Source organism: Sturnus vulgaris, chromosome 21 (genome assembly GCF_052056855.1).
Source record: "Sturnus vulgaris isolate bStuVul1 chromosome 21, bStuVul1.hap1, whole genome shotgun sequence".
NCBI classification, from domain to species: Eukaryota; Metazoa; Chordata; class Aves; order Passeriformes; family Sturnidae; genus Sturnus; species Sturnus vulgaris.
This window is the reverse complement of record NC_142263.1, coordinates 9,887,038-9,900,520: the sequence shown is the minus strand read 5'-3', so window position 1 is coordinate 9,900,520 and position 13,483 is coordinate 9,887,038. Positions and strand designations below refer to the sequence as shown.

The window sequence follows — 13,483 nt, the reverse complement described above, 5'->3', positions numbered from 1 at the left end:
CAGGTGTAGGTCCTGAGCTCCCCACTCCATCTCTTCATGATCACCCAACCCTCCAGCCCCCCACAGGAGTTTTCTCAGCTCAGAAACTCCTCAGCTCACCACTCTCTGCCTTCTCCTCTCCCCTGCCATCAAACACCTTCCAAAAACCAGCCAAACCTCATCTCCCCTGCCATCAAACACCTTCCAAAAACCAGCCAAACCTCATCTCCCCTGCCATCAAACACTTTCTCCAAACCAAAGCTGTCTCTCCCCACGTGGCTCTGCCCCAGCTTGTCCTTAACCACCCCCAAGAGCTCTGACACAGCCTCAAACCCGATTCTGTGAGCACAACAGAGCAGAAGGTGTTGCCACATCTTTAAATGTCATACTGGGGGCTCCAGTTTCCTCAATCACCTCAAGTGCCAGGTTTTGAAGCCCAGCAAGCTCCCAGGGTGGTGTCACAACCACAAGGGACACTCTGTGCCAAAGCTTTCCTGTACCTCCCAACTGCACCACTTTAATAACAGAGCTTGCTCTTTCTTGACTTTTATATTTACTGACTGAGAAAGGTTTATCCCAGCAGTGTTGATCCACTTTTATCACCCTCCAGAGGCTCCAGCAGGAGCTGCTCACACCCCACCTGTAAGGGCTTCTGGATTCCTCAGCTTTGCCTTCTGCAAAAGGAGGCCCAGCCCTCCTTTAACAAGGCCAGCAGCCTGAATTTGGTTAAAATAACTGTTTATTTGTCAAAGCTCTGACTCCTGTCCAGAATAAACTGACTCCAAACTAAACTAATTCCTCCACTGAGGGCTGAATGTGCTGCCTGGGACAAGGCAGCCAAAGGAATAACAAGAAGTCTCTGTGTGAATGGGAATAGACCTAATTTCAGCTTGCAGGGATTATGTCAGTGACCAAAGCAGAGCTGTTTGGGTTCAGGATTCCCAGCAGGCAGGGCTCTGTGCCTGAGGACAAGGCTGCTCCAAACAAAGCACATCAGGATCCAGGTGGATCCAACCCACCTGGCCAGATACTATTCCTATCAGAGCAGCACTTGGGATATTTGGGGGCTGTGAAGGGAAAACCTCTGAGCTGTGCACACAGAGCAGCCCCAGCTCCCACCCACAGCCAGCTCTTCCCTCTCCTCCTGCTCTTGTTTTGGGCTCATCCCACCTCTGAAGCCTGGCAGGGCTGGAGCACATTTCAGAGCTGCCAACCCTTCAGCTGGAGTGTTACAACAGCCTGAGACACATTTTTCCAAAGCTTGCCCTGGGAGGAGAGGGACTTTTCATTCAGGAAAACACAGTGCTGTGTTTCATGGATCCACACTCAATCCATCACATGGCAATAACATCCTCATTCCTCATGGTTTGCACAAACTGAACACTGGAACTAAGGCAAAGCCACTTTGTCACCTGCACTTCAACACAAGCCTGGACAAATCTGCACAGCTTTTGCACCTCCCCAGGGGGTTTGATACCAACACCCTTTTCCAAATCCCTGCACCCTTCCAAACCCTCCCTGGCTCATGTCACACAGCTGGTGAGGGTTATGACATTGTCCCTACCTCTCCAAGGTGGCTTCCTCACTTCATCTTCCTGCATTTTCATAGAACCATGGAATGGCTTGGGTGGGAAGGGACCTCAAATCCCATCCAGTGCCACCCCTGCCATGGGCAGGGACACCTTCCACTGTCCCAGGCTGCTCCAAGCCCCAATGTCCAGCCTGGCCTTGGGCACTGCCAGGGATCCAGGGGCAGCCACAGCTGCTCTGAGCACCCTGTGCCAGCCCTGCCCACCCTCACAGGAACAATTCCTGCCCAATATCAAACTGCTCTGTCTGAAGCCATTCCCCTTTCCCCTGTCACTGCAGGGTGCTTGTGTCACTCCCCAGCTCTCCCACAGGTCCCCACAGCAGCTGGATGTGTCCCCAGCTCTGGTCACTGTGCCCCAGCCTGGCCGTACCTGATGGGCAGGGAGGGGTCCCCAGCGTCCCACCAGTCCTTGGGGGGGCTGATGTACATGCACCACAGCTCCCAGCTGTAGCCATGAGCTGAGTTCTCGTAGCGTTGCACCTCGAAGTTGTCCTGCTTGATGTTGTCGATGGAGGGCAGGATCACCCTCTTCCTGTTCTCCTGGATCCGGGACAGCACCGGCTCTGCCCTGGGGGAAAGCAGAGGGGGTCAGTTCACCGCAGCTTCATTCCATCCCTCCCAATATCCCACCCAGCACTGGGAGCCATTCCCTGTGTCCTGTCCCTCCATCCCTCGTCCCCAGTCCCTCTCAGCTCTCCTGGGGGCTCCCTTTGCTACTGGAGTTCACTCAGAGCCTTGTCCTCTCCAGCTGAACAACTCCAACTCTCTCAGCCTGTCCTCAGAGCAGAGGTGCCCCAGCTCTTTGTGTTCCTCCTCTGGACCCACTCCAACAGGTCCATGTTTTCCTTGTGTTCGATAAAAACCTGGCCCACAGGCTGGAAACATTCCCTTCTGTAAAGCAAGGCCAGGAAGGGTGTGCGTGGTTCAAATCACTCTTGAAGCAGCCCAGACTTCCTCCACATCCCAAAACAAGATACATTCTTGAAAGCAGGACCCTTTGAAGGGTCTTTTTTCCCTTGGGATGCAGTTTGATGACTTTATAGCTAAAAAATTCATCTGTGGGACATGTTCAGAGCACGGGGTGTGCTCAGCCTCACCTCTGCAGCTCCAGAGCCACCGAGTGCCCTGGGGTCAGTCTGCCCACACCAGGGGGAATTTGGGGGAACTGGTACTCCCAGTGCCCCCAGTAACAGCAGCAGGTGGGAAAGAGGGAGAGTCAAGCTCACACTGCAGAAATGCCTCCTCTCTATCCCTAAAAAAGAGCTTCTAGAGTTCAGTCAATGGCAGCACCTCAGTGAATCAGGTGTGAGAATTTAGTGACCAGAGAGAGAAATGTTCAGCTGGGAATACAGATCCCAACATAACAAACAGCTCCTAAAATACCCCCTTCAGCTGCATTAAAAATTCAGCTGTCATTAAAAAAGATTCAATAGCTGTGAAGAACTCTGCCTTTAACAGCTGCAAATTGGAGTTTTTTGGTGGTTGTTACTGTGTTCAAGTTCAACACAAGTTTAGCTTCCTTCACCTCCATTTTTCTACACATGGACCATTTACCTTTTACACTTGGTTAAAGGAAAAAAAAGTCCCTTTCAGGCTCCTGTCACGACATAGATTCAAAGTTAAGCCACTTGAGCTCAAATGTTTTGAATCTCTCTGAAAAAAATCCTTATTAAACACCTTTTGCTGCTTCTGCACCTCTGCTCTTATTCCCAGCAGCTGAGGAAACAAATCAATCCAAAGCATCTTCCCCTCTGGGATCCAGAAAAGGGCACAGAAGTGGGAAACACTTTCTGCTTCATTCCCTTGCTGCCTGGGCTTTTTTTTTAAACTTGCAGGAATTACTTAAGACTAAGGGAATGGGAAATCATCCTGAAAAATATAAACAGGGAGCAGGGAAAGTGCATGCACACAGGGAAGGAATAGAGAAGGATTACAAGGGACAAGGGCAAGGAAAAGTTTTCCATCATGCCATTCAATGCAGAAGGAATCCAGGAGGAATCCTGGAGAAGGACTAACAAGCCAGAGGACTTGTGTGTCGTTCTGTAGGGATGGACATTCCCCTGTCAGTGCCCCCCTGTGTGTGGACACACACATTTAGAGAGCTGGGGAATTACAGCTTGGAAATTCTTTTCAGGCCTGGATTTCTCCTGACTCTCAGCTCCATTCCCAGGCTGACAAGCTGACTGCAGCTTCAGTTAGGGAGGAGTCTCCCAGGGTGAGAACATGGTGACAAACAGAGTGGAATTCATCATCAACATTAATCCCTGGTGTCTTTCCCGTGGGACACATCCTGAGGTGCTGTCCCAAGGATGTTTTTCCCAATTGTCCAATGAGCTCCTGTCCTGTCCTGGCTGCACTAACACACTTTAAATCCGGGCTGTCTGTACAATAAATTGGCCTTTTTTCCCCACAGAGCTCCGTGTGTGTTGCTGTCCTTTCTCTCTCTTTGCAGGGCAGTGACCACACCAGTGACCCAGTCCCTGCACTTACCAGCCAGCAGTGAACTCCACGTGGGCATCAAAGAACCCGGTGACCTGGCCCGTGGCCGCCTTCCAGCCCTCGATGCGGGCCCGGATCAGCCCTTCCCTCTTCTGGTTCCTCACCACCTTCACCAGCCCCGGGTAGCGTTTGTTGACGTACTCCTCCAGCGGCGCCTTCAGCTCCTCTGGGGACAAGGACACAGAGTGGGACAGGGACACAGCTCCCACCTGACACAAACTGTCTGAGGTTACAGCACAGGATGTGACAGCAGTTTGTATTCTGTCCCCATGTGTTAACCCAGCTGGGGCAGTGATCCTGATCTCTGTGCAGATATCCTCTGCTAATGGGCCATGTGTTAACCCAGCTGGGGCAGTCTTCTTTATCTTTCCACAGCCCATCCTCCCTCCAGGAGATCTCTCCTGTTCATGGCCATGCAGTCCCAGGGCAGGGCTGATCAAATTCCATCATCCCATTGGGAGATGCTCCAGCCAGGAGGAGGAGCCAAACATTTCCTACCCAGATCAAAGGTGAGATTTGGAACAGCAGAGCAGCCTTTTCCCACTGGATCCCAGAGGAAAACCAGAGCCTTCCACATCATCCCTGGAGCTTTGGAGGAAAACTGCTCCTTGTGCAGGAGCCCTGCTCCAGCAGAACCACATCTGTCACTGCAGGAGTATGCAGCCACCATGGAATGGCACTGCACCAACCCCTGACTGACTGACAGGGGCAGCTTGGATTCTGACTCTGGCAGTGTTTTGGGTTTGTTCTCTGTAATACTGGATTTCTATTTTAATTTTCCTAGTAAAGAACTGTTATTCCTATTCCCATATCTTTGCCTGAGAGCCCCTTAACTTCAGAATTATAATAATTTGGAGGGAGGGGGTTTACATTCTCCATTTCAAGAGAGGCTCCTGCCTTTCTTGGCAGACACCTGTCTGTCAAACCAGGACACAAACCCACCCTGGGCAGGGACTGCAGCAGGATCATTGGGGCCAACAGCCCTACACCCATTGGAAGGGACACAACCACCAGGAGGGTCCATCAAGGGACCCAGCACAGCCCACACAGAAGAGGTTCAGGGTGGCCCAGGACGCTGCTGTTGGACCAGTGAGGAGCCCAGAGGCCACCTCAGAGGCCAAGGGCAGGGAGGGGCACTTACACCCCTCTGCACTAAAGGAAACAGAGCTGAAACACAAAGACAGATGTAACCATGGACAGCAAACAGCAACACTCTGAACTCCTGATGGAGGTGTGAGCTGAATGCACTGCTAGAAATGCTGCAAAACCCACCCAAAGTGACCCAAACTACATCAAAACCATGTCTGAGCTTCACTGCCCTCTTCATTCAGCCTCACCACTACAGCCTTGGCACTTGCTGTTTGTTGTGCCACCAGAAAAGGAGAAATTCCCCTTGCTTTTGTGAGGGGATGAAAGGGATTCTGGCTTTGTTCAGAAGATGCTCCCACCACGTATCTCGTGTTCAGTGCAGCTCATTTCCCTCTGTGTGTGCAGTGCCTGAGACCCTCAGGGACCTGCAGCCCTCAGCCACCCCCAGCACACAATCCCTCCAGAGTACAAGACCTGAGCATAAAGGACACAGAGGGCTTTGAAGGTGGAAACAGATGGAAGGTTACAACAAAGGATAAACACAAGTGTGTTCTTCCAGCCCTTTGGAAAAGTGCCAGCTCTCTGCCAGAGAAACCTTGGTCCTCTCAGTGCCTCTTGCACCAGCTCCATGCACAAAGGTGTGCTGGAGAGAGGAGCTCTAAAAGCTCAGCAAAGTCACTGGGCACCAACACAAACTCTCAACACCATGAAAGCAGTTCCTTAAAGTATCTTTCATCCCTATGAGACTTCAGACAGCAGAAAATTAATATATGATCTGTGACCTCAAATTGTAGTCTACTACCCTTCACTGTACTCTCTCTCTCTCTCTCTCTCCAGGACAGAAAATAAAGAGGGGAAAAAAAGTCACCATTAATCATCCACGATAAAATCCTCGAGACACACGAGCACACGTGAGGTCCCACATGAAGAAAACACACAATGGAGAGCAAAGGAGTAAACAGCAAGTCTCATCTGCTTTGAAATCTTCAAAGGAAAAGGATTATCTGTTCCCTTCCCTGCCACGCCTCCTTCCAGGCACAGCAAATGTGCTTTCTCCACACTGCCTTTCTGGGATGCTTCCCCTCACATCTCCATTTCCCCAAAGTCTCCTTTCTCTTTTATGCTGAAATGGGAATAAAAAGAATAAAGCAAATGAGCCCCTTCCTCAATTCAAAGCATCTGCATCACACACATCCATAACTCAGCAACTTCCATTTCATGCTGAGCCACTCAGAGCAAAACCAGGGTTTTATGGAGACAACAACTCTCCCAAATGGTTTTAAGGAGACAAAGACACCGATTTTTTCGACAGATGAAGCCCCACAAGCACAGCACTTGGCATCTCACGTGGCTTTGGCAGCAGGTAAGTCATTAATGCAGCAGACCACTGCACCATGGAGTGATTAAAACAACTTTCACACTGGAGATGGAATCTCAGCAGAAGGAAAACGTGAGAACTCCCCTGGGGAATTGTCTGAGCAGCGGAAAGCAGAGCAAAGCCCCAGTGAAACAGAAGAGCTGCAATGTCCCAGCTCACAGCAGCACAGGGAGAGACCCCTGAGCCCACCCTGCTGTGTGACAGCAGCTCCCCAGAATGTCCCCAGGCAGCCACAGCCACTCCTGTCCTGTGCCCTGGGTGCCACAGGTGCACAGGGACCTGCTGGCAGCACGGGGCCAGAGCAGCACCAGGGGATGGCACAGGGGGTGTGGAAGGTGCCATGGCTGGCACCACTCTGACCCTGGTCACTGGCAGAGCAGGGCCCTGTCCTGCCCACAGTGTGGGACACAGCTGTCCCCATGGGGCTGCTGCCCACCTGGAGCAACACCCCAAAGACACAGGCCCTGGCCAGCAGTGGGGAATGCAGTTCCAGGCCCTCTCTGCACTAAGGGATTCCTGCACAGCCTCACACAGGTTGCCAGGTTTGCTCCCTGCCTCTGCTCCGTTCTGGCTCAGCACACAGCACGCAGCTTCTGGGGAGAACTGACATTCCTTCCATGCCTAATGGAGCAGCCCTAATGGAGAGGATGGCACTGAGCTGGGCCAGCCTCACCCTTCTGAGCTGTCCTGCAGCTCTGGGAGGAGACAGCACAGAGCACAGCACTGCTCTGATACCATGACACACATCCCTGGCACTCAGCAGGGGTGGGCTCTGTATTTCATACATCCAGAAGTGCACAAGTGGAAAATCCAGGGTTGGGTAACAAAGTGAAATGCCAGTCTCCAGGAATCTCAGGATGGTTTGGGATAAAGCTCATCTCATTCCACCCCTTGCCATGAGCAAGGACACCCTCCATAACCCAGAGTGCTCCAAGCCCTGTCCAACCTGGCCTTGGACAATGAAATTCTCTGGGAAACTCCTATTCAAGGATCCCATGAGCCCTGGCCCAGGTCTCCCCTTGCAATGAGCACGGCTGATGTGGCTGTGTGGAAAAGCATCAGTGGAACCCCAGTGTCTGCACAGCTGCACTGGCACAGCTCCTCTGCTCCTGGGGATGCTGATCCCGTGGGACCAGATGTGCTCAAACCTCTGGAAACGATCACTGATTCACCAATCTCATCCCAATCCCCGTCAGGTGAAGTTATCCCTGATTTTACCCCACGTTTCCCTCAGTGAGCAGTTGCTGAGTGCCCTGCACTGTCAGAACAGCCAGCTCCAGCCTCAGGAGCTGCAGAGCTGCTGCTGACCTTGAAGCTGCTCCCCTGTCCTGTCAGCTCAGGAAATGTTTCCTCCCCAGCTGAGGCACCTTCACAGCAGGTCCCAGCTCCACCTGCAAGGTTGGGAGGCCTGGAATAGAATGCCAGGGATTTGTGACTTGCACTGAGGGACAGCAGCACAGGGCAGCTGTCACACCAAGGGGCAGCCTGGCCCTTGGATCTGCTCCCCACAAACCACAGCAGGGACAAAGCATCTCCAGCTCAGGGATCTCGCTGCCATTGCCAGCTCTGCCTGGCACAGGGCTGGCAGTGAGAGCACCCACGAGATCCTGAGCCAGGATAACCAGCCTGGTGCTCAGAAACTGGGACTCAGATGTAAAGGAGGTCAGGAGCCAGGATGGGAGCAGAGCAGTGGCCCCAGCTCCCTTCATCCTCCCTAACCACAGGAGCATTCCTTCAGGTTTGCACTCCTGAGGATTCCAGTGGTGGATCCACAGGGGCTGCACAACCAGGAATTCACTCCAATCCAACACTGCTCCATTGCTCTCATCCCACACACACTCAAGGCAGCTGGAGCCCCTCTCAGAGCACACCCCCAGCATCCCTGCTCATTCAGGATGCAGTCTGGGAGGGTTTAATCTCTGCTGTTTCATGAGCTGCTTCCTGGTAAGATTTGCAGAGAGAAACGCTCCTGAAAATACCAAAAGGTTCCATTTCAATCCTGCCTTTTGTTCTCCATCTGTCCCTATTGATCTTCTCTGAAGGGCAAGTCCAAGGAACTTGAATTCAGTGGACCTGGTGCTCCATTAAAAATCCCAGCTGCAATGACTTATGTTACCTATTATAAACTATTTTGTCACCTACACGAGCTGGGAAATGGGACTGCCAGGGAAATGGAACCATCTGATGCCAAGGAAAGTAACCCCACCACAGACATCAGCCCAACTGCAAGCACAGAAACATCCACTGCTCCATCCCCACCCCAAATCCTGCCCAAACCTCTCCACATCCCGTGGTAGCCCCCAGAACTAAAGGTGGGAGCTGGCTGTAGCCACACAGAGAAAGGAGCAAAGAGCAGCAGCACCAGAGAAATGGAAGGAATCACCAAGAGCAGGGAATTCTTTGTGCAGCACTGGCCAGGTGGTCCCTGGGAAAGGACCACACCTCTTCCACACCCCTAAGGAAAACATCCTTGTGTGTGCCAGGCTCAGATGGGTGGGAAAAGCCTACAGAGACCAAGGTGATATCAGAAACACTGCAGGGGTCAGGGCTGGCAGTGCTCCAGTGCCATGGGAGACCCCAGCCATCCTTGTCCCACATTCTCACCTGCCTGAAACTCCAAAGTCACCAGGGCTGGAATTTCTGTGAGAAATCATTAAAACAGCTCCTTCAACAGGCAGTAAAGAAATGTGAACATTTTTCAGGGAGACTCGGAGCCAGGGGAGTCTCTGAAGCTTCTGACCTGCAGCTGGACAAGAGGAAACTGTGACATGGGGAGCAGGGGGTGAATCAGCTCTCACAGGAAAAGCTGGTCCCAGTCAGGGCATGCAGCTCAAGCCTCTGGTCATCTGGTTCAGCAAAAGCAAGAGAATCACAGAACACCCTGAGCTGGAAGGGCCAGGAAAATTAATCCACAAACACCAGAGATTTATGTCAGAGAGGAGAGGAGTCCTTTTACTTTATTTGAATAAAGGGAGAGGCCATGGGACATTCCCCTGGGATCTCTCAAATTTTTGGAGGACACAGCCTCCCTTTTTATCCCAATTTCCCATCCACATTTCCCTCTCTCTTTCCCCGTGGGCTGAGGTACTTGTGAGGCACAGACTTCCCAGAACACCTGATACCTGAAATTCCCCTCTAATGTACAACCCTCCCTTTTAATTTTTAATTCTTATGGAATTCGTGTTTTTTTCCCCAATGCTTCTTTCATCTTTCAATATCCAATTTCATTTATCAGCAAACCTACAGTTTGTTTGTAAAGGCAAATATCTTTTTCCATTCATCAATCAGTGGAATCCTTCCCATTGTTTCTTTTATCTCTCAGTGCTGGTTTTATCTACCAGCAGATCCACAGCTTGTTTGTAAAGATAAATCCTGCATTGCTCTCAGAAGGGACCCACAAGGATCCTGGATCCCAACTCCTGTCCTGCACAGATGTCCCAACAAGCTCACCCTGTGCTGCTTTTCCCCACAGAGCCCCAAAAGCCTCGGAGTTGAGCGCCAGTGGGACAGCCCAGCTCCAATTAAACACCCACCCATCCTCAGGCTGGAATATTCAGCACTGGGAAAGGCTGGGATGTGGCTCAGCTCCTTGCAATTCCCCTCTGAGCACAAACACCCAGCCAGCTCCCAGGAGAGCGAGGCACGGGCACTGCTGCTGCTGGAATGAGCAAAACAAGCAGGGGATCCCTCGAGTCCCGGGAATTTGCAACGCCGAGGCAAATTACAACCCTGAGCATGTCTGCCCCGGTGTAGCCAGCTCCTTTATGCAGCCTTTTATCCAAAGGGTTTCCTTTATTCCGAGAGGTTTGCTTTTCAAAGAGATGTTATCCCAGATTAAAAACGCTAAAAGCCACAACAACAACTAAAAAGAATAAAAGCAGGTGATGATTAAGCAACAGGCTGAGACAAAGTGTGCAGCTGAGATAACACAGCATCGCAGGGGCACGTGGCTGCATCCTGCAGCAGCCTGGGAACCTCGTTATCACTCCCGAACACAACCTGCACACTGCCTTTGCAATGACAGCCCTGCAACAAGCACAAACAAAAGCAGCCTCCAAAAGAGTCTTTATGAAGTGTAATGTGCAGCTCAAGGGAGAAGGGGGTTCAAACTACAACTCCCCAAGCTTTCTCCTTCAAGGAGGGATTTTTTTTCCCGTTACAATACATTGGCATCTTTTATCTATTTACAGCTCAGACATAAAGCATCAGAATGCCGGTGTTCATTAACTTTAATCTCTCACTGCACACTTTTGTCTTGTGCCGTGCTGTTGTACAACAAAGCTGAGAGCGGGGAGCGTCTAATGAGGTTTCAGAAGCTCTTTGTTCCAGCCTGAAAACCTCACACCAGCACCAGGCTCTGCTCCTGGCTGCCACAGCTCTACCTGGAGGGCACAGAGCCAGCTGGGCAGGGCAGGTGGCTCTTGCCTCTACCCCTGGGGCAAATCTTAAAACTTGATTTGAAAATCTGTTAATATTTGGTGCTTTATTCTTCAGTTACCCAGATTTGCTGTGGTTCCTCTTCCCTCCTGACAAAACTCACCCAAAATCCAGCCAGGGACTGTCCCGAGCCTTCAGCACCTTCCCCAAAACTGCTCCTGGTAACCCAGGGGACAGCTCTGGGCTCGGGCACTGCTCCCTGCAGTCAGCCTTCTCTCGGGTGACACAGCTGAGCCCCCAAAGGCTTTTCCTGGGCTACAGCCACATCCCCACAGAAATTGTCCCTCACTCCCACAGAGGCTGAAGAAATTCCTTCTTGTTCAATCACAGCCTCCAAAGTCACACCCACACAGCCCCATCCTCTGCTTGATCCTCCAGGATTCATCTCTAAATCTGAGAGCTCATGAGGAACTATTTTCCTGTAATTATTTTCCTGTAGAAGCCAAATCTATTTATTATGATGACTTTGTTTGTAATATCCAAAGCATCAACTCTGTGATGTTGCTATTGCTGCTCTAAATTATTGCCTACCATTAGTGGGAACTGTGTGACAATGTTATTGCCATTAATAATTCCTGGCTGTCACTGCAGCTCCTCGAGGATGCTGAGAGGGAGCACATGGTCCCAGAGATGCGTTCTGGCTTGTATCATTTCTTTTACATGAGAAAAGTAGATTATTACACGCTTGGGAGGAGCTCTTCATAAACATCTGCCAAGTTACCTCATTATCTTCCTTCAAATCCCTCCTTAAAAATCTCATTTGTTATGAGGCCTGCAAAGCCTCAGCAGCAGAACACTGGCATTAACAACTCACCTTCCCAGCTGATGGAATCACCTCAGTCCTCACCCCACTCTCCTTGTGTACCTCCATCCCAATGTTTCTGAGGACACAACTCAGGGATGTTCAACCCTCAGCACAGCCCTGGGCCACCATGAGGGACTCTGGACACTCCTGATTCCAAGCAAAGCACCCTCGGGGTGGGATGGGTTTGGGTTCATCTCCCTGCCTCTCCCTCCCTGATGCTGTACAACACTCCAACACAACCCTGGCAGTGTCCCAGGCCAGGCTGGACAGGGCTTGGAGCAGCCTGGGACAGTGGAAGGTGTCCCTGCCCATGGCACTGGATGGGCTTTGAGATCCCTTCCAGCCCAAACCTTTCTGGGGTTCTGTGAAACCCCAGAGCTGGAAGTGCTTGAACACAGTCCAAGCTTTGGGCACCCCTCTGGCTGCCCTGCCATCCCCCAGCCCAGCAGGGGCAAACCCCAGTGGTGCCCTGCAATCCCACGGTGGGTACAGGGATTCCATCCTCACCCTCACTGCCAGGTGCAGCCCTGGCCTGTGCAAGAGGCAGATGCTTTGGGAAGGATTTGTTTCACTGTCCTGTGCCTTTCCAGTGTCTCCAGAGCACCTGGCTCAGCACCAGCCTCACACTGAATGGGGAAGAGGCTGTTCAGAAACACATCCTTTGTGCACAGCAACGAGGCGAGAAGCTCAGTGATTATCACCAGTGGCTTCTCTTTGAAAGAGTTCTTCTCTTTGCCCCATTAATAGGATAAAATTTGGAGAAGGAGCCTCTCATGCTGGTATTTCAAGTCCTCCAAATCCTGGGCACTGTGAGATGCCCCAGCAGAAGCTCACCTGCACTTCCCTTTCACCAGCCAAGTGGCTCCAGCTCTGAATTCCCACAGCTTCACCGTGGACACCATCCAAGCTGGAGCTGCTGTGATTCCCACCAGCTGAGGAGCTGCCCTCTGATTCTTTTACTGGCAATTAGAAGTCATCATCTTTCTGTGGTGCTCATTACTGTGTTGTTTGAGTGCCTATTTTTACAGTCTGAACAGCTCTGTGCACCAGCTCCTCTCCTCACAGACAGAGAACCTCTCAGCTCCCTCTGGAAATGAGCTCTCCACATCCTGCACCCTGCCCTGCTCTTCCCTCCAATCACAGCATCCACGGCACTCCTTGATTAATTTTTTTCAAATAACATTGAAAGGATGAAAACGCAGCACAACTGAAGAAGGCAATAAACAAAGTCACTTAACTCTTTGCTGTCCTTCACGAGGATTTTAACTGCCCTGATTACATTGTCCAAGTGGATATTGGGAGAAAAAAAGACCTTGGAAGAAGTTGAGTCTGAAAATGCTTCCTGCAGTTCTGTGTTATCAAAAGCCAGAAGAGAAGGAATGACAACAGTGACTGAGAGCAGGTGGAACCAAAGGACACTCATGTGTAATGTGAGAAACCAAACATCCCCTCCAGGTTGTGGCAGGGCCTGACCTGGACAGGTAGGCTGGGATTATTTCCTCTTCTTCCTTTTTCCTGTTCTAAAACCAGAACTCCAGAAACAAAGGTCTCTGCAGAGCAGCAGCCATCTATAAGGCCTGGGATGGTATTTTACAACAGGGAAACCAAGGCACACACAGAGGAAACATCTCAGTTAACACCCCTGGGAGGTGCCAGAACAGAAACCCCTCCGGGCTCCAGGCTCTTATCCTGGCAAATACTGAGA

At 51.3% G+C, this 13,483-nt stretch overlaps 1 protein-coding gene across 1 annotated transcript in view; it reads right to left on the bottom strand.

Annotated features, from left to right (window-relative positions):
• The window catches only part of GALNT17 (polypeptide N-acetylgalactosaminyltransferase 17), a 208,048-nt gene that overhangs the window by 118,796 nt on the left and 75,769 nt on the right, over positions 1-13,483 (bottom strand). The window contains exons 4-5 of the mRNA XM_014881477.2: positions 4,061-4,235; positions 1,941-2,138 (exon numbers count right to left, since the gene is read on the bottom strand). Coding sequence (XP_014736963.1) covers positions 1,941-2,138; positions 4,061-4,235 — 373 coding nt within the window. The remainder of the gene's footprint in view (positions 1-1,940; positions 2,139-4,060; positions 4,236-13,483) is intronic.